At 47.6% G+C, this 21,492-nt stretch overlaps 1 protein-coding gene across 1 annotated transcript in view; it reads right to left on the bottom strand.

Moving 5' to 3' along the window:
* Positions 1–20,561, bottom strand: part of ELL2 (elongation factor for RNA polymerase II 2) — a 41,104-nt gene extending 20,543 nt beyond the window's left edge. Inside the window, 2 exon segments of the mRNA XM_050913022.1 lie at positions 9,473–9,520; positions 20,433–20,561. Coding sequence (XP_050768979.1) covers positions 9,473–9,520; positions 20,433–20,561 — 177 coding nt within the window.
* Positions 20,562–21,492: the final 931 nt, after the last annotated feature.

Genomic DNA, 21,492 nt, shown 5'->3' with positions numbered 1-21,492 from the left:
ATTCTATAAAATTAACTACCACTGATTGAATGTTTCAGCATACTGGTTTCACTATAAATACAGCAGATGTGTATGTATGAATTTGACAATTTGAATTTCACCTACTGTACAACAGGTAATGTATTTGTAGCTTAATATACTTTTTGGAAAACCAACAAATATATACTATGACCAATCTTAGGCTGGCCCGCAATAAATACAGCCAAGCAGAGGGAAGCAGGCAACTGTTGCTGCGTATACTTGGAACAGCAACAAACGTGTTTTTAAACGTGCTCTAAGACCAGCTTCTGTCTTCATGTTATTGCATCAAAACACATTGAGCCACCCTATGGTTTAATACTCACGGCAATTCTTCCCGAATTTTAAATACAAATATTAGGTACAGAAATTCCTAATGTTTCAGGTGATTTCATGTATATACATTCTTTAGGCTGATCAATGGAAAATAAAGATTTGCTCAAAATAAGCTCAACTTGGGACGAGCTCTGAGGGAAAAGACGCATTTTAAGTTATATTAAATGCAATCAAATCAGATAAGCCTATTTCCCATATTATGGTTCAAAAGTGAAAGCCGAAACATTTATGAAATGGAATGAAGAATAATTATTGAATCTGCAGGTAATACAAAGCTGGCAGGGACAAAATGCACAAGGATGGAGTTAAAATTGCTCGCCAGAGGTTTCCACCACGTTTGCCCGCTCCCACCACCACATCGCACACCACGGCTCCAGAGAAGCACGACGCTTCAGCAGCGAGCCACGCAGCACAAACTCCAGCCCCGGTGCACTGTCCTCTACCAAATGCCACCTACCAGCTTTGACCTGCAGAGATTTCAAGGCTCCCTCCTTGCTTCTCTGCAAAGATGACCTCATCCCCTGAGAAATCAAGTAAACTTATTTTACGGAGGCACACTTGCAAAGCATGGGGTTCTTGCTAGGCAATACACAGTCTAGAAAGTATTCCTAGGATATTAAACATTTTCAGCAACCTAGAGAAAGCAATACTTGAACCGGATAAACTTGCTGACAACAGCTAGGTTTGCAAAAAGTACTGTCACCTCAAACCCTTAAGATTAAGTTTTACTGCTGTTGACATATTTGCCATTTCTTTCTGTATCTTGCAAGACAAAATAACACCTTCAAGTAGTTTATAGACTCAGCAACTTCTGCAAATAAGCCTCCTGTTTTGAATAAACAGTCCTGTTTTTACACCTTAAATTTGTATTATATGGTTCTGAAAAGTTCAATAGGCAGTTCAAGGATTTTTGGCTTAATCAGCATTAAGATACTGCATTCGGCTTGAGATAAACATAGTGGCAAAAAGTTTGTTTTTCCTATTTGAGCAATACTTGCAGAAGAAGGTCAAGAAGCCTTTATTAAGAAAGTACATATTGCAACCACATTCATCCATAACAGAAAATAAACTTTTGTTTGCATCAGGAAGCAGCACTGCAAGCCCGTTGTCAGCGCATTTGTTTCAGAGAAGCTGCTTTTGATTTGTATTCAACCTCCCACGTGTAAAGAGCATCCTGGCTGGTACGTGGCATGCAATACACTGAAAAGGAATTTGCCATATTCTCTTACAGCAAAGAGGGAGATTTCTGAACAGCAAACACCCACCATTATTTATACCTGATCTACACTCTTCTCCCAGAAATATTGAAGTCCTTGCCACAATCCTTCACTAGATCTACTGTATCCTTACCAGCAGCCAGCCAAATAGGGCAATGAGAGGAGATGAGAAACCTCTGAAGAGAAGCTGCCTGTTTGGACACCTTATCCAAAGAGGCACCCCGGTCGTGTCCAGACGAGGGAAGAGGACGCCTTGAAAGCAGGTGTATATGAACACAGTTCACAACAATCTCTCCCTCTGGTTTAGGCACCATCCTAACAAAATGAACCATGCACCTTTCCCCTAACGTCGCCCAACGTCAAACATGTTAACTAACTGGTCTGAGTTGGCAAGTCTGCAGCCTATATACTTCCCAGAATATGTACTAGCATGGGAAGGCAGGGCATCATTTTTCTCCTCACGTGCCCAAAAACATTTATCCGTGCACCTACTTCTTTCCCCATTTACGCGAGAAGCCCGTCACGCGAAATACTCTCCCCACCGCCAGAAAACGCACCCACATAGGCAGCTGTGCTAAGCCCTGTGCCAGCTCCCCCGTACATCCCACCCAACACGTGCAGACCTCGCTGCTCTTCCCACCGCCCGCCTTGCCGCTCAGCAGCCCTCAGGCAAGTGACCCAGTTCCAGCTAACACCCAGCTCGGGTCTTAATACCTGTCTTAGCTGCTTGCTTCTAGCTAAGCCCGCAACTGATAAAACACTCGAAGAATATCACCGCTCTGTTTCATAAAATAACTTAACACAGATAAGTTGCGATGGGCGAGGATTTACGAAGCAGTAAATAACACCCACTCATGCCTAAAAGTCTTAGCATCCCTGCAATGCTATCAGTACCACCCACACGTGCTTCTCCTGCACGGGCAGGAAACAGTATCAGGAGAATACAGGCACTGAAGGGGAAGAAAAAACAAGCTAAGATGCACCTAAGGCAGAACAGGTGAACGCTCAACAGTTTTCCCCACCAGGTTTGACCAAATTTTCTGCTCCGCAGTGACCAGCTGTTTGTTTCAAACTCTTCCCTTCGACATTTCCTCTCCCCATTACTTCACAGCTGCCTTCTCACACGGCTTTATCATCTGTACCATCACCCTCCTTCTTTTCCGGTTAAGAAAAAAGAAAGTTAACACCCCACCACCACCCCCGACCTTTAGTGAATCCACTGATTAATAGGCCTTGTCAAAGGTGATGTGTGAAAAAGGTGGTGTCAGAAGCCACTGCAGAAGGGTTATTTTCCAGTTCTGGAAACTGAGAACTTGCTTGTTTGGCCTACAGAATTTGCGTTATTTTAACAGAAGCATGCAGGAAGTCTTACCATTAATGTCAAATGCATCTCTCCAGGCTAATGGAGATGCAGAAAGCCTATTTTCTAGATCCATGCTGAAAAGACAGGAGTTGCTGAGCAGATCATTCTTAATTGATGGCAACTGCAGGAAATTTGCTCTTTCTGCCTCCGCTCTAAGCTTGCATAGAGAAAACAATTTCATCTATGTTTACATACAATTCTAAGATAAATTTAATCAACCCCCACAATCTTCCCTCACTGCCAGATTTTTCACCTGAGTTATGTAGTGGATGATGGGATAAGGGACCTCCTGCTTTCAAGTGCCTGAATCTCCAGCACTGATGTGACTTTTTAGGACACAAATATTAGGAGAGACTTTAACAACACTAGTGTCAGTTTAATATGACAAGGTGTGCTCTTACAACACAGCGAAACCAACCTAATGGGTGGCTGCCAGCAAGAAGCCTGGCTCCACGAGCATGTTCCTGCTGCTTTCCCTGGGCCTGCCACAGCATTTGACTGTGCCTTGCAGAAAACTACAGAAGAAATTAAAAGAAAAAAAAAAGAAAAAGAAAAAAGTTTTCTTCTAGGCCATCTTCATGAACAACAATGCACAGCGATGGCATTTGCAGAAGGGTCCTCCTTTCCTCGAGCATCACTAGCTAAAACACAAAGCAACAACTGCTTTGTTGAAGTTCGGTTTAGCAGCAAGGGGCAGAGAGAAGTGTCGGTAAGTACAGCAGTGCACAGGACAGTAAGGACAGCAAACCTATTTATCTATACACAGTGAAACTTCTGACGATGCCAGCTTGGATACACTAAAGGAAATCCCGTGAAGGAAGGACTGAGTTGGTACAGGGTCCTCTTGAATTTAAAAAGAAAAAAAGGTCTTAGCACAGGACACAGAAAACAGCAGTGGAAGAACAGATGTTCTGCGCAGGTTAAGTCTTAAAATTTTTACACTTTTGAAATTTGAGACTTTAGGATAAAACGGTAAAGTTTTGTTTCCAAACAGCTTGCAGTAAGAAGAGAATGCAGAGAGCACTTCTAAATCTTCTCAAACGAAAATAAGCTTCCACTTCTAACTGACAAAAAAAAAAGTCAAGACTTAAAACAAACTCAGATGAACTCTGGAAAGCTCCGATCAAGCGCCTGTGCAACCTGGGGAAAGCCAGGCAGATGAGGGCATCAACAGAAGCGTGCTGCGTGGCACACAGGGGTACCCTGTTCCTGCCTTTCGCCCCTTTGCAGGGGGAGTTTTCCCAGCAAAACCCATGGCTGCAGACCCTTACACGTGCACCAGCACACCGGTCCGACATGCACGTGGAGCGGCGTGCTGGGCTTTGACTCGGACCCAGTGTCACCACTGGCCAGGCTGGAGCACTTCAGGATGAGTGTCGAGCACTCTTGACCCTCTGCAGCCTACTTCAAAAAAATCACTTTAAATTCCACGTCCTCAAACTGGCTTGCAATTTCTTACCATCCAATGGATTTAGTAATAGAGAATATCCACTAGAACAACTCAGATCCTTGACTTTAATCCCTTCCTCTTGGTAATTGATTTCCGGATCTATCATTACCCTCTCTCGCTCTGACATATCATCCTCATTGGCTCTCTAACGTAACAACAGTTTTCATAATCTCCTCCTGAAGCTCCTGTGCAGACTCAGTCTAATTTCTCTGGCTCGTAGCTTTTTGTCACTTCTGTCCTCCTCTTTTCCATCATTCCCGCTGACACCATGCGCTGTTATAGCACCTTCAACACAGGCCAGACATATTTTGCTCTCCAAGCCTGAGTCACTTAATCTCTTCTCTTTCTGAACACATCTACCCACGCTCTCCTCTTGTTCTTCCGCGGTACGACATCATGTCACCAGGTTGACGCGAGCACTGTATTTTTAGGTGCCGCCGCTCAGCAGATGTGTTCAAGTCCTCTCTCTCCTTTGTCTCTTCTCAGAATCTTTCCAACCTTACCATCTCACCAGTGGTTTTCCCCCAACGCCTTACTTGTAAGGACAGGTTTTGGTACCTTACAAGCCTGAGCTGGAATCTGCTTCCTGCCCTGTGCGGGCATCCATACCAGCACCCAGCTCACACCATAAGCCTCCACAACAAGACTAAAGCATTTAAACTAGCAGTTGCAGGGCCCTTCAAGTTAGGCTCCTACTATTTTTTTGAGAGACATTTCTGATTAATCCATTTTCTGAGCTGAAGTTTACTCACAGTTTCTTTAGAGCAACGCTTTGTTTGCCAAGGGGCAAACCCCTGCTACTGGGGAAAGGCACTGTTCTGCTCAGCAGGGACATTCTGCCATGTTTCACGTAACTTCCACTTTTACAAATCCCAAGAGGGACAACTTTTACCATAGCATCATTTGGATCTTTGCTACAGTAGCTTCTGCCCAGGTAAGCTTGCCCCCAAGCTTAAAACTTTGCTCCTTTGTCTGCATTAATGCAGACACCCAGCCTGCACCTTCAAGGAGACAAAAGTGCTCCAGAAACCTACTTGACCAATTTGGAACTTCAAAAAACTGCTCTTAAACATGAGAAAAATCTCAGCGCTGATTTTGTTTTCGTTTTAATACTAGCAGTCTTTTTGCAAAATGCCGTTTCCTTCAAGTACTAAACCTCCTCCTCCTCCTCCATTAGATCTACACTACAGAACATAAGTGGCCAACGTCCCTTTCAAAAAGGAAATTAAGATGCCTTTCTACAGAAATAATGTGACTACATATGGCTGCCTTGCAAAAAAAATTAAATATTTTACTACATAAAAACCATTTCAAATGTATACATTTTACTCATTGTGCTGACCTGTAGACAAATGGATAACCTGAAGGGAGAAGACTTTTAGTTTCATTCTCTGCCTCTCCTTCCTTTTTTTTTCTCTCTGGCCTTTTTTCTAAGAACTTAATATTTGCTCCCCCAAATCCATGCAGTTCACCTTCATGCACCAGTTCACCCGTGTGGACCCGAGCGCTGGGCACCGTCCTGGATTCATTGCCACCCAGCAGGAATTTGTCACCGACCTGCTGCAGAAAAGCTCCTCACTCGGGGGCTGCGACCGCTGCCCCTGACACCCACGCTGCTGCACCTTCCTCCGGCACAAGGACCAAAAGTTTGCACAGGGACAGAGAGCAAGGCAAGCAACTACTGTCCCTAAACTGGAGCCGGAGGACTCAGCGTGATGCTGAATTCCCCCAACCAGGCGACTGGTTTTGTACGCTTGCTGGAGGAAGGCGAGATCGCGGTGGCTGCCCCACGGCAGCCGGAGGCACGTGCATCGCAGCAGGAGATGGAGGACGTCGCCGGCTGCAGGTACGGTGCACGCGTCGCAAATTTTGTCTCTATATAAGAAATGTATTTGCAAGTTGCAGGACACAGCAGAGACAGTTAAAAAACACAGGAGGGAAGCCACAGCAGGGAAAGCGCGGTTGTTTGAAACATTATCACTGCAGAAGTACGCTGGACTATAAACAGACTTTTTTTTTTTTTCCCCTTTAAACTTATCCCTACTGCATTACAAGTCAATTGCCAATATTCACATGCCTCAGGGATATTGTATCTAGCACAGCATATCTGCTACATTCTCCAGGCTGCCTAGGTGTACTCCAAAATGTTTAATTACAAGGTATTTCTTAAAAGCTAATCTGTATCACCATAATGATCCATTTGTTGCAGTCCTTCCGTCTCCTCCAGCTATCTCAGCCACCAGCAGATGTTATCGTCCAGACTGTTTGGGAGTAAGGTGTTCCCGGAGGAAAAGTTCTCCCTTTCAGGGGCCGACCTGTGCTCTGGTGCAGAAGTTTAACACTCACAGATATTTCATTAATTCACAAATCACAGAGTTCTTAGCTGTGTTTAGCGCAAACTGTTCCAAAGCAGTTTCAGTGGTTCTCGTACTGAAGAGCATCTAGAGGCTAACTATGCAGCACGCACAGATGATTTATCATCATACCGAACACAAACCATCTTACTGCATCACTGGATTTGCTATTGCGCCTTCTGAGATCATCTATATGCTTCTAACACTTTTCAGATCCCTTCAGAGCAACTCTACTGTACAACAGAAAAAAATTAAGCTTGGTTTTGGTTTTTTTTTTTTTGCAAAGTGACTGCAGAACCCCTTTGACACCAATCTTAGCTTCTTGTGAAACATATACATGAAATAAAAGCTCCTCCCTTGCCTCTCCTAGCGTAAGGCTCCTTTTCTCAATTCCCACATCTAACACAACTCTAGACAACCCCAAGCCAGAAAGCGCCTTTAATTTCTCCACTCCAGCCCTTCCCATCATCCATAGAGGACTGGGACTAGAACGTCTGTAACTACAGATGGAATATTTAAAAAAAAAAAACCAAAAACCAAACCTTTTTTTTAATGCTAGTATTTTATCCTCAGCTGGGAGTTAGACAGTTGCCTGAATTGCAGAGGAAGTACTCTCAAGAGACAAATGAAATCACTATTTGTTTTCAAGCAGCATTTAAGGAAACGCCTCGCTGTTGCAGCTAACCTGCAACGCCTTGGCACTGACAAACGCACCTTGAGCGCTCTTCACTCCAGAAACCTCCAACTGGAAACCAGTCCAGAAGAGGAATGCAGGCCTTTCAAAGGGCCAGGTCAGTCCTCTGCCATGCAATTTGCGTAGTCTGGAAATACTCAGAATGTGGCTGCACAATATACACAAATAACGAGCTAACCATTTCCCTCCTGCTGCATGTACAGTAGTAAATGTCCTGTTTTAACTTACCATCTGCCTTAATGACCTTAAATTTCTCTCCCTATTGCAGAGACTTAGGATCTAGGCATCTCCTGTAATAAATTCCTTAGTTTGCATTTCCTGAATTACGGACAGATTTTAAAAGTACCGTAAGAGATTGTTGCTTCTGCAGCAAGAAGCAAAGTCCCTGCAGATGTTTCCATCTCATAGACCACGGGAGCAGACCTTACTGTTAAGTTTCATAATGAAAAAGCACATACCTGGATTAACTTTTTAATAGAAATAAGGGTGACACCATTGTAAGTTAACAGTTGGCTCTTCAGCAGTCTTGTGACCCCAGATTTTGACAGCTTTTGATAAAATCCCCAGATTTTTTACAGCTGAGAAACAAAGTCTCCCCCAGCCTCGTAACATCTCAAACCTCACATACTGCTGCTTTAAAGCTGCTATTAGAGCACATGGGAGAAAGCAGCACGTGAACTTTTGCAGAGAAAGAGAGGGTGCAGGGTAGATAAAGCGTGCTGGTAATTTTTCTTTCACAGCGTACTACTTGCAGAACTTCACGCTAACAGCTAGGTTAATTATTTATACTCCCAGAGCTTATTTTGAACTCAGCTCCTGCTCCATCCCTTGCAGCACTCGTGCGCCTGCCGCCACGGCCGGCAGGTCAAGAAGCCGATCGGCGGGGCCGGCTAGTCCGTTTTACTGGATTACTTCCCAGCCAAATTAGCAAGTATGACTTCCCTCTTGATGGCAGCACGAATTCAAATCGATCTGTGCTCCCAGCCACTCTCTCCCGGTACAGCTATTTTGGCTGATTCTCTTAACTAAGATGGTTATTCATTCTAGCAAGGAAATTCCTTTGCCAATATAGTTTAAATATTTGCCAGTATAGTTTAAATTGCGAATAACCTATAACGAGAAAGGATTTTCTTACAAGTGCAGTATTAAGAGACTCTTGTCTGCACAAGTAGCTTTGTTACAGATATGATTCTCCCAGCATCTGAGTACCCTGCAACTAAACTTGATACTAGACCAGGACTGTAGTTTCACACCTGCGGGCAGGAGTACCTCCTCACACCAGCATAAAGACCTTACCCATCCTTCTCTCATCCCTTCCCGGCTATCTCTACACAAGCACCACGCAGCTACATGGAAAACTGGATCAGTTAATGGATCTGAATTAAGGCTAACAGCACAAAAGGCACAATCCATACTTCAGTCTTTAAAAATGACTCTTTAGCCATCCCTTAAAGTTTAAATATTAAACCCAAAATCTTAAATCATTCTACTTAGAGATCATAGCCTGTATTTAATTTTACCTTCAGCTTTAGTTCCCCAATTTGCACCACTGATTGATTGTTTAACAAGACCTGTGGCCTTTAGGAGGCCAAATTTCCTCATATTTTCCTTCAACTCTTCAACAGGCCTGAAATATTCTGTTTTATTAGAGTTTCAGAAATGGGTGAAGAACCATCAGTATCTGTGGTATACAAAATCCCGCCCCTCAAAACAGCAGTTCTGCTTCACACCTTGAAACCAACCACTTAAAGTCCATTTTAAAATACTAAATTTGCACCATGCAGTTGATGACTTACAAGTTATTCCCATTGCTTTCAAATTTAGGCTGAAAGGTGACAAAAGCAAGATAAAAAAGAAGCATACCTAAAGCATGATTCTCTTCCGCTTTCAGCTACAACTCTTAAGTAAACATACAATGAAACATAGCTGGCATTAAGCAGATCTTAAGAACGTCTGTAGGTTTGGTTTTTTTAAGTAAGTGAAAGTGGTTAATCTACACTGCATTTATTTTCCAATTTAACAAGAGTACAAAATACTCACCCCTTGAGATCCTTGAAACTGAACTGAAGGTTGAGAAGAAACATGGTCCTACGAGAGAAAGAAAATAAGTACAATGTCAGCAAAATGACAAACCTCCGCGCTCCGGCAGAAGTTATTCCGCTGCAGAAAGAGAAGGTGGATGCGCCCACAGCAAACCGGAGGGCTCCTCGTGCCCGTACCATGATGCAGACCCCACCGGGCAGCAGCGGCCAGGGCTCCAGCAGCAGGTCCCGGGCTCCTCGCAGCACCAAGGGTTTCCTCCGCTCGGTGCCGAGAAGCGCGAGAGCCGGTGCTTTATCGCGCTCAGCAAGGACACCGGGGCGCCACGGGGAGTCCGAGAAGATGCCGACAGTTGTACAACGGTATCTGCTGGCCCTGAAAGGAAAAACAACCCCTCCTTCTGCCCGAAGTACCACTGAATGTGGGAGTCCAAAACGGCACGCTTTCCCCCTCCCAAACCCTGCCCTGCTGTCCCGGTCGCTTACGGATTGGGATTGGCTTCGTTTCTGAAAGGACTATTCAATGACACCATTTTTACATGTACTTGAGTTCTGGGTATCAGCTCGAGTTGCGTGATTAACACAGGCAACCTGCCTACTCGAAAGGTCTTGATAACGATGGCTTTCCTCGTTAGGACAACGCTCAGGCCCCCGTCGCTTCCCACTGTCAGAGATGACCATCTGTTTGCCTGGACCCCCATGCACGCACCAGTACTGCCAGGAGCACTTGCAACGCTGGAAACCAAGCCTCCCACCGCAGCACCTTTCGTGCTGCTCCCAGCAGTGCGGACAGCCCGGCTGTCCTCAGCAAGGCAGGGACTAGCACCCCTTTTCTGCTCTTACATTCTAAAGTTGAGCTAATTAACCTCAGCTAGCACATGTCTTAAAGACGAAAAGAGATTCAGAACAATCAAACTGGCTCCAAAAAACTTCTGAGCTCCCCCAAACAGTCCTCGCTTCTTCAGCCAAGGGAAATACGCAATATGGCCAAAAATAACAAAAGCCACCTGCACCTTGTCTCTGTCATTTCACAGCACCAAGCGCAGCCTGTTCCTGACCTGCGAGGATGGAAGTGTCCTGCGCTGCTTCTGTGCTGACACTGCAGTCCATGAAGACTTGCAAATGTTAAGGGGGGGGGGGGGGGGAAACAACAACAACAAAAAAATCAAGGAGCTTGCTAGTTGGAAACTACTTTTCTCTGTCACAAGCTGGCTTCTGGTCAGATCTGCTCCTCGACACAGCCCAAACAGCAACACTACCAGTACCAGCAAGAGCCCACTGATAAGAATATCCCGTTTTAGCAGCAATGCTGACTTTGCTCAGCTTTACTGAATCCTGAAATTATGCTGCTGGACACAAAAACATAGGGCAGCTATGCTGACTAGCTCAATTTGCTAGGCTTTGTCCACAGGGTACTGCAGGGAGTTTGCCAACCCACTGCAAACACTTCAACCGAACAAGTTGCACCAAAGGATGAAATCCTAATGAACACAGACTTTATTCCAGCAAAAGCAAGTGCTTATGGACCTAAGCTGTAGGTGCCACTCAGGACTCGGCATCACTGGAAAGGCGAGTTAGATCCAACCCCTGTCCTCTCCTCCCTCCAGCCACAGGTTCCTCCTCCTTCACTTGCACTTGTCTCGCCCTTTTGCAATAAAATCCATCTCACTCATCCAGCAGAAAACTCCCCACGCCGGGCTTGACGATGAGCTGATGCTGCTCACACAGGTGCCAGCGAGAGCTGGAGCCGGCGGAGGGCAGGCAGCAGGAGTGCGTGACTAAGCTGAGCCTCACCGGTGCTCAACATCACCTGTGAGCATCACTCGATGCCGCAAAATCCCGGAGAGGGGCTCAGGCAGAAATAATACCACTGGAGAGCCGGAGTTCCCACACAAATTGGCGGTGGTGTTTTTAAAAATTACTATGCTTTTTTTTTACCACGATCAGAGGCCTATACGCTACCTCAAGTTATGCAGCAGGCAACAAGACGCACAACCTTAAGCCCTGAAATGGCTCGCTGCAAATTCGTCTGCTCCACAAACCTTCTGACTTAAAGCCAGAAAGCTTTAGAAGCGAGATGAGTTTGAGATTACGAATGTATCTATCTGCTTAACCAGCACATACAAGTAAACTCATTTAAAAATGCAATGAGTTACATATGCAAAGTCTGGCGCATAGTTATGAATCCTAACCCTTGTCTGAGGTTTTCCAGAATGAATTTTAATGCTCCACGCAGAAATTAACGTATGAAGGCAATTCACAAAACACCGATGCAATGATTGCATAGGACCATGCAGCAGCGATCACCTTCTTACAGCGACTCACAGAATTTGACACAAGCTGGTTTTTCAGCCGGAGAAACCGTGCTGGCGTAACCAGCCACCTCTCCTGCTTCAGTGCGAGAAAATGCCATTAAAAAAAAAAAAAATCTGAATTTAGCAGGGCATCAAGCAGAAAGGTCTCACCTACCTGACGGCAGGTGGTCTGGAGCAGCAGGCTGCTGTGGCAGGGAGCAGGGCAGGGGACCTTGGCCCTCCAGCCAAACTTTCTGCCACCCCCCACGTCCGACGAGCCGACTGCTCTGAACCACCACCACAGGGACCTCAGGCTTCAGCACGGATGCAGGAAGCGCTTCTCCAAACCCCCCTTCCCTCTGCTGCCCCAGGATCACCCAGTTTTCCTGCATTTCTTTTCTCGCAGCGAAGAGCGTGAAGTTTTGGAGAAGCGGCTCTCTGAGGGAGACCAGGAGTCCCACCAATTTCCCATGCCCATGCCCCTCGTAATTCCCTACCGCCCGCCCTTGTTAGGATTGTTAGAGGGTGCAAGCCTCACTAGCCCTGTTCTGCATCCATTTACACACTTGCTGTCCACGAATTAGTCTAGTCCCTGTCCAAACTCCCTGGTACTGCCTGCCTCCCACCTCCTATGACAGCAAGGTGCAGAAGTCCACCATCCAACAGGTGAACAGACCCACCTGCTTTACTTTTATCTCTGGTTCCATCAGCTGCCCTCTCGCTCCAGTACTGCAAGATACGGGCAGTATCAGCTCTACCATCACGTCACCTACGATTCCCCGAGCTGCAGCCCCGTATCCTTCAGTCCCCAGTGGAGAGCCCCAGCCTCCACGGTCTCTCCTTGCAAGGCAGCTGCTACAGCTGGAGAGAGCGAGCAGAGGACAGTTCTCCTCCCTCGCATCCCTCACAAAAGAGGATTGCACAGGGGACTTGAAAGGTGGGTGCCCAAGAGCTTTACACAGCACCAAAGGGACCCTCTCCATCACCCTTAATGCCCTCCCAGATGGTGCCCAGCTCTTTGCTAGCTTTTCTGGCTGACGACGCACACTGAACAAATGATTTCCAAGGACTGGACATAGCGACTCCAAGATCTCTCATTCTGGAGCTGCAACTGCCCATTCCAACTTTCAAGTCATGCAGAGCTTATTTTTCCCCTACATGTTACTTTACCTATGGTGAAAACCATATATCTCCTTTTTTGCCACCGATCCAGATTAGCAAGGTCTTTCCCGAGCTCCTCAGCACCACTTTCTCATCACCTGAGAAATCCAAGTATTGCCCCCAAGGTTTGACATCTCAGTACCTTCTCCAAGCCACTGCTGACCATGTTAAGTGAAACTGGCTCCAGGACTGACACCTGGGAAATCAGAGGTGGACTCACTTCCACCCTGAAGAGCCACCACTAAGCCAGACCCATTTCTGCACACTGTTCCTCTGGTGCCGATCTGACCGGCATCACCTCTCACCTAACGTGTGAGCCAACCCCTCTTCCCAATGCACTCTCACCAGTTTGGCCAGTTCAGCCCAAAACTTCTGGAACAGTGCAAACTTGAAAACCCTACGATCCCACACCTGGGGCATAAACTCCAGAGTCCCGCCTAGTTAATCCAAGGAAGTGATCCTGGAAAAACTGCTAGCACCCGAAACAGCTGGAGCAACGCGTGCATCGCCTTGCTAAGGAGTGGGAATAATCAGGCATCAGCTCAGCTGAAAACCAAGCTACAAACAGGTCCAAGCACACTTCACTTCAGTAATTACTCTTTATTTACATCTGAAGATTTTATTTAAGATAAGGAATAAGTTCTCCTTACACAGGACTGGTTAAAAAAAAAATTAGCTAGAGGACCTGTGACAGTCAGGTCTTAAATCTCTAATTTGTGGGGCAAAAACTCAAGAGCTAGCTGGCTTTCTTCTCCAGGTCCACTATTTCGCTTAATAGTCTTTGGGCAGGGACTGCGTCTGCTCGCAAGACTCGAGATCTGCACGCACACATGGCACACTGCAAATAACTCAGATATTTATAAGGCACCACCCTTGTACATGAAGCTAATTATCTACTGTTTTTCAGGCACGTTGACTCAGAGTGAGCAGAAGATGCCTTCCTATCAGCACATTAGAGATTGTGATGTATAATAAAATTTTTCATACGCTTCGATAATTTTTGAAGAGCTATGTATTATGCAGGAGGCTAGAACAAGGTACCGGTGCTCTCTGGCAATGTCATCCTAAGGATTTCCCCCCTCCCCTCCTCTCAGCAGCTTCTCTTCCCTGCCTCGGGGCTTACAGCCGCCCACTGAGCCCAAAAAAGTTATTTGTCAATTCAAAGCACGGCTGTGCCTCAGCACAACTTATGCTGAGGAATTACAGAGATCTCCTCGCAAGGAGGAGAAAAAGCATTTGGAAGCAAAGACTACCTGCACTGATAAAGTCCATTAAATTACTACAGACAGCGTACCACCACCACGGAGGATCCCTCCTTACGTACACACTCCAGCGAGCGCATCAGTCACATCACGCTTCCCAGCGGCCGCAAGGACCGAGGAACCAAAGCAGCCAGCCAGGCTGCACTGAACGAAATTGCCAACTCTGACCTGCAAACGTGTAATATATTGAAACAACCACGCTGTGGGGTGGCAGAGCCATTTTCATACATGGATATGGAGATACAACACGAATTTAGCCTCCTTTGGTGTATCCATTCTGATTAGTTTTGGAGTTACATTGTTTTGTTGGTGTTTGGGTTTTTTTTTTAAATATACAATGTCTTCACGCCATCTGGACAGTCCTCTGTAAGCAGGAAAACCCAAAACATTGAAAAAACCTCAGCACAGGGCTCCATGACTCAGTTACTATACAAACCCTAAGGGACACAGTGTTACACCAAGAGTACTTCACAAATACCAGTCCATTTATCTTCCTACTCACCATAAGTAGGCATTACTACCATTTTACAAGCGGTAACAGAAAGAGGCGATTACGATCTGTGTTACCTGCTGGTTCTGGGTGTCAGATGTGAAAAACCCAAGTTCTGATTCTCACTGAAACTCGTTGGCACTTGATATTTTCACCTGTAGCTCCTGGTTCCCTCCACTGTACCCACGAACAGCGCACAGCCGTGGCAGTCTACACGAGGGATGCTGCCAAAGGGAGCACTCGACCATCCGGTGCCAAAACCGGACTGCCAGCACTGGCACCAGGACAAGGTAAGCAGAAGCAGCGTGCAGATGCAGAGGAAAATGGGCCTCCTTGGTGCATCTCATCAGCTCGCCCCATCTCCTGGAGCCACAGCACTGATGTTGCAGCCCTGGGGCCGGACAGGAGCAGCCTTGGGAGAGGGAAAACGGTGGAGGTGCTGGCTTAAAAGGTGGGACTGCCCTTCCTAGGGAAGCTGACAAATAGATCTACTTAGCTGTATCAGAAAACAAAGTTGTATTCTTGCTGCATGGCCATCAACTGGTCAACAGCCCATGGTGCCTGAAAGAGGAAGGTCCGGCTCCTTTCTCTACCCATTCCCTCCAGCACTTGTGGGTCTCTTCCATAACCTCATTCAGCTCGCTAACCTAGAGGAAGACATTCCCAAAAAATAGTTAAATGAGTAGTTTTCTCCAATGGGAAGACGTGGAAGAGGACTTTCCCCTGTCAGGAGTCATGAAACCTCAAATCAGTTCAAGCCATCTCCAAATTTCACTCTGGACGTTCAGCTCAGTTGTGTCTCCGGTGATCACCTGTGCAGGGTGCAGGCAAGGCACTGCCATCAAGCCATCACATTTGCTAGGACAGTGTTTAACTGCCCTAGGTTTTTCCTGCAGTCCCGTGTCTCATCAGCCACAACCTTCTGACATCTGAAACAGGATACACACCTTAGTCACTTCATACCAAACCTCTGATTTATCCAGGGCAGTCCTGTGCGCTAGACGAGGTAGGAATTCTGCAGGAAGGTAATGCATCAACACCACTGGAAGAACTACAGCTACCACCCAGCTACCCCAAAGAAACTGAAGGGATTAAGATTTTTTTCCCCCACTAACAGATTTGTTTGAAATTGGACTCAGAAGTTAGTGACAACACAAAAACACAGGGAGTGATGTCACCCAGGCCTTCCTGCCATAAGAAAACAGGTTCAAAAGAGCTTGCAATCAACCAGTCATCGATGAAAATGCATTTATAATGAATACTTGTATTGCTCGAATCGATTAACTCTGTGTTATCAGTTACATCATACATTAAGATACAAGCAGTCTTAGATTTCAAGAAATCAAACGAAAACAGACACACAACCTACCATCAACTCTCCATCAGTATATTTAGACTGGCAACTGGGAGGCAAAAACACAGAGATGTCACATAGGCACATCCCTTCTTTTGCACAGAAGTGAACATCACTCCCCTGCAGTTTGGATATCGGTGGCAAACATGCTAGTGGCAGATTTTCATTTATGTGCCGACAGCAGAACAGAACAACTTGGGCTCTCCCAGCTCCGCTGTAGGCTCTGGAAGTGCCCGGCAGGAACCAGACTCTCCTGCACGCTCCTGTTCCTAGGATGATCTTCAGTCTCTTCCCTCAACCTCTTCCAGCCATGCTTTTGCTCGCTGCTAGCTCACTTCACCCCATTCCCTTCCATGGGAGACAGGAGGGACGATAACCAGCCGACCTCAACCCTTGGCTGCCCACTCAGAGCTCCTAATAATTCTTGCTCACAGTCTTCACCATCACTCCCAGTTAACCCCAGTCTGCTCTTCTCTTTTCCTAGGGCTTATCTTCCCAGTCTTCCTGTGTCACCACCTTTAGTTCCCCCTCCAGCCAAGTCCCACATTGTTAACCCCCCAGCCGCTCATCTAGGGTAGCATCTCCCCACCGCAGGTGCCAGAGCCCATCCTTACACACCTTAATCCAAATCCAGCACAACTGTGGGGACATGCAAGCTACCGTTTTGAAAAGACTAACAAGGTGTCCACCTTAGAGCTGGCCTCAAAAGCAAAAAAGCGAAACCTAAGACATCTGCCCCATCTGTGAGCGGAAGCGCATCCTCATTCCCAGCAGGACACTGCCAGAGCTCCCTAAAAGGCCAAACCTTTCAAACAAATGAGTTTCCTAACCCCCAGCCCAAACCCTGGCCATCTGAGGCTGATACAAGCCATGGGAATATTCGACCCTGGTAAACGAAATACGGCAGAGCCCTGTGACTCCATTCCAATTGCTTAGAGTGGGGAAACATCAGGCAAAGATTGTGTTTCACATGCTTACTGACTCAGCAGCTCTGCAGCTGGAACATCCCAATGACTGCCTGAGGAATAAAAACTTAAATGCAAAACAGATTCCTAAGAGTCACAATTATCCTTTGGTTTGAAAAGCTCAGATTCTACAGGCCAAAACCTTTGCTTTAACAGCACGCAGAATAAAATACACACGTCCAGCTGCTTTTACCTCGAGAAGCACAGCTGAAACAGGACTGTAGACGGACATTAATCCTGCAAAAAGCCACATCAGTTGACGGCAGCGCTGTCCCCACAGCTCTGCAGACACTACTCAATGCAGTATTCTCTGATCTGCTTCAGAGTAGTCAGCAGATTAGGTCAGGCCACCACCAGCGAGAGTGAAATTATATGCTGTAGCCAAGCCAGATGAGAGGCTCTGTGTGCACCAAGGTAAAACGACTCCATTTCTCTTTAACCTGTTCTCTTTATACTGCTTCTGAGGATCATATAGTAAGCCAACTTCACAGCTAAGCCAGTAAAAAGTGATTTTTGTCTTTTTGCTGGGCTAAGTTTCTGCACAGAGGGTGGAGGTGCATGCTATAACTTGAGCTAATCTAATCAGTTAGCTGCCACTGAAAAAGGGAGGTTCTGCTCCCACCGCTTATCCTGGCCACGTGCTCTCTGTGCCCTCCCACCGCGTTTAACTCTCATGCTTCTCCATCCAGCACTAAACCAGTGTGGAAAAAGAAATAAAAGAACCCCACAACCAAATAAATTGGTTCAAAAATGTCCCAGAAGGCAATACGAGGGATGGAGGGAGATGATGTACCAAGGCCAGCAAAGCCTCATCCGGCAGCAGCGAGATGCCAGAGCAGCCGAGCCCTGGAACGCGGTCCCACCGGCAGGCACGGCTCTGCCCGAGGTGGGCAGGGACGGCTCAGCCTTGCTTTTAGAGCAGGACCCCGGACATCTCACCTGCCAATGGACATAGATACCGCACCAGGGCAAGTCATCCTGCACTTCTCGCTGCTCTCTCCTGCGGAGCGGCTGCAACTCTGGCCTCTGAGGGCAACACACGGCACTTCACCGAACTAAAGCCAAAGTATTGCTCCCTACTAAATAGAACTTGATTTAAAAAAAAAATCAGCCATGCTTTAAATTAATACTGCCACAGATGATGCTCAAGGATCTTAAAGCACGCTGATCAATATTGTCAAAGGAAATCTAGGCAAGAATGCCGTCCATCATCCGAATCCAGTTGACCCCAGGCCACGATGATGGAGCGCATAAAGTGAGTAGGGAATCAGGATTTGTCCTCACCAATGCTAAGCTGCAAAGATCAGGCCTGCCAAAGAGATACAATCTCTGTTCTGTGTTTCTGAAGGTGGAGGTGAAGTTAAATGTTTTTAATGTAAGAATTTAAGAGTCTTGAGTTTTCTGTAACTGCCATGCCAGCTAAGAAAACCCTGAGCAGAGGTAACAACAAGGAGCGAGTGCTTCATTCTTTATGCAGACTTTAAATTTGAACGTTAAGCAATTAAGTATACAGAGCCTGATTACATGCTGCCTAGGTTCTACAGGTGGTGGGATAAGTAGGTCATCAGAGGGTTATCCTGATTTCTCACCTCTACACGCTTTCTGCGATACAACTTGTATTACACAGATAAGATCTTCCGGCACAGAACAGAAGCAGCAGTACAGCTGTAGGTTACCTTCCTTGCATTCCCTTTATTGCATTCCCCAGTTCTGATTTTAAGCCAATGCTGATTTTAAGCCTTCATTGCAAATTTTTCAGCTGCACAGTCAGAACTGAAATGGGTCAGCAACGCAGCTGAGCATTAAGCTAGGGAGAAGGAAGGTATCACCAGCTACAGACCATCAATCCTGTCCTCCTCCAGCACCGGACAGACATGTGAGCTAGCAGATCACAGCCGGACCTATTTAAAATGGAGACAACAGAAAGAAATAGCTTCTTCTCCCTCCGTCATTCCTCCCCTTGATGCTGATATTCTTGTCAAATATTAATAAAACAAACCAAAAAGCATCTGCAATGAGATAACTCTGAGGATCACTTCCTGAACAGTGCCACAGGAGGTTTTCCTGCCAGTGCAAAGTTAGAAATGTGTGATTTGGCTGAATAGTTTAAAAGATGACCCTTTCCAAACTCAGAAATCCCAGAGGCTAGAACAACAAAGCTTGAAGTTTTTATGTTGTATTATTCTTCCACTTGCCACTGCTCAAATGGCACATTCAAACTCCAGCAGGACCTGATTATGGAAAGCAGACATGCAGGAAGAGTTAGAGTCTCATTTACAGTTAGGGAGATGAAGAAATAGTAAACACAGAAAAGAATTGCAATTATTTTCTTGATCATAATGACCACAAATAACTCTTTATTCAGGTTGCAATATCCTGATGATTAGGCATGTAGTACTCATTTTTCATGCAAAATTACCTTAACTTGGAAATTGATCCTGGTTTAGAAAAAAAACACAGGTAAATAATTTACCCAAGTTGTTTCATAAATCAGAAATAATTAAACCTCTTCCGAGATGTATTTACCTGCAGTAAAGAAAGCAGCTTTATTACAGTCAGCACAATTTCCAACTTGTCATGCGTTCAAACATGCAGAAGTGTCTGATTTCAAACCGCAACATCACCTATCGCACTTCCACAAGGTACGCACAACCTTTCGGGATCTCCGCTCCCAACTACAGCGTGAAATACCCAAGACGAAGAGCCAAGCTCCTCAACGCTCGGCTCCCATCACAAGGGAAGTGCTCCGATCCCAGAAGCGCGTCCCACCTGCACCCCACCGGCTGCGGGAAGGCATCCCTTCCCGAGAGCACAGAACTCGTTCGTCCTGAACTAATGACTTTAGATTAGCTGCAAGCATCCCGGCACCACGAAACGCGGCTGCAACTGCAAATATCAAATACCTGAGTCACTTTTAAACGCGGCACGGACGCACGCTGGCTGCAAGCCTTTCGCAGCCCTGCAGGAGCCCCTGCCACTGCCCGCTTGCCGGGCTGCTTCACCCGCCGTGACAGCGCAGCGGCGCTTGGCAGGCGACTCGCACAAATACAACGCACAGCGATAAATTCATTAATTTTAGCCAGGAGGCACGCCGAAGCGCTACTGGAAGTTTACGAAGCGTCCCGGCGCAGAGAACGTGCAACAACCTCCAACTTCCACCGGGCGCTTCGGACCCGTTCTCCGTGGGGCGCCTTCCACCGGGACGGCTGCGTCCCCAGGAGCCCACGGAGCACGAGTGGGGACCCAGCCCTGGGCGGCCACGGCACCTGCACACCCACCACCGCGAATATTGCGGGAGGGACCCCCACGGGAGAAGGGGGGGGGGGGGGAGGGGGGCGCGGCCGAGGCTGCCCGGCGAGCCCCACGCGGGGACGCACACACGGAAAAACACGACAACCCAAAGCATGCAGAGCCCGGCGCCCGGCCACCCCTCACCTTGCAGCCCTGGTAGCTCTCCAGCGCCCGCAGAGCGGTCTCGGTCAGCTTGACGTGCAGCACCGTGAGGTTCGGCGCCTCTCTCCCGCAGGACACGCCGTACCGCTCCCCTTCCCGCAGCTCAGCCATCTTACGCGCCCCTCAGCCGCTGCTCCCGCCGTCCCCACCGCCGCCGCCGCCGCCACCGCCGCCGCCGCCGCCCGCTACGGCCATCCCGCCGCCGTCCCCGCCGCCGCCGCCGCCGCTGCGCGCAGCCGCGTCGCGCCCATTGGCCCAGCGGGGCGGAGCCCCCGGTGAGGGGTGGGGCCGGCGCGCGACGTCACTGTGCAGGGTGCGGGCGGGAGGGGCGGGGCCTTTCAACGGCGGCGGTGGGGCGGCAGTTCCTGAGGGGCGGCGGCGGCGGCGGGAACGGGCGGCTGAGGGGGTCTGAAGGGGGAGTGCAGGGTGCGGGGGGTTAACGAGGGTGCCGTCCCGCCGGTGCGGGCCCTGAAAGCCTCCGGGGCCCGGCTGGCTGCCTTTCTGCCCCCCGCCGAGGCCTGCGGCCCCCCGGGGTCCTGAGGTGGAAGACGGGGAGCCTCGGGAGGGGCAGCGCCCGCCGTGTGCCCGCCTGCCCTCGGCCTTGGGGAAGAACGGGCCGCCGTTCGTGCAAAGGAAAGGCCGGCCTGCCCGTTTCGTACGCTTCGCCTTGTAAGGAGGGGTGTTGGCACCTCAGGGTCAGTCTGCCAGCGTCACCTGCAGCACCGCCATCGCTAATTATTGCTTTTTTTTTTTTTTAATAAAAAAAGAGTACACTGGCCGTTCAAATTGTCAAAGCCGCTTTCTAATGTGAATCGAGGATAATGGAGCACTTTGGTAGAAAACTGCTCGGCTTTATCACGTCAGAGGTAAAGGAGCAGCTTAATATCACCAGCCAGAATAGCCTTTCTAGCAGAGGCCGGTCCTAACTTAGGTAAGTCACTAATCTGTGAGGATCAGTGCAGGTGCACGATCATTCAAATTTCATCTATTTGACGAAATCCCCCTGGGTCTTTTCTCAGAGTTTCCTAAAAAGAGGCAGGCC

The sequence above is a fragment of the Gymnogyps californianus genome, chromosome Z (genome assembly GCF_018139145.2).
Source record: "Gymnogyps californianus isolate 813 chromosome Z, ASM1813914v2, whole genome shotgun sequence".
Lineage (NCBI taxonomy): Eukaryota > Metazoa > Chordata > Aves > Accipitriformes > Cathartidae > Gymnogyps > Gymnogyps californianus.
The sequence above is the reverse complement of the archived record's forward strand: the minus strand, read 5'-3'. Positions and strand labels throughout refer to the sequence as shown.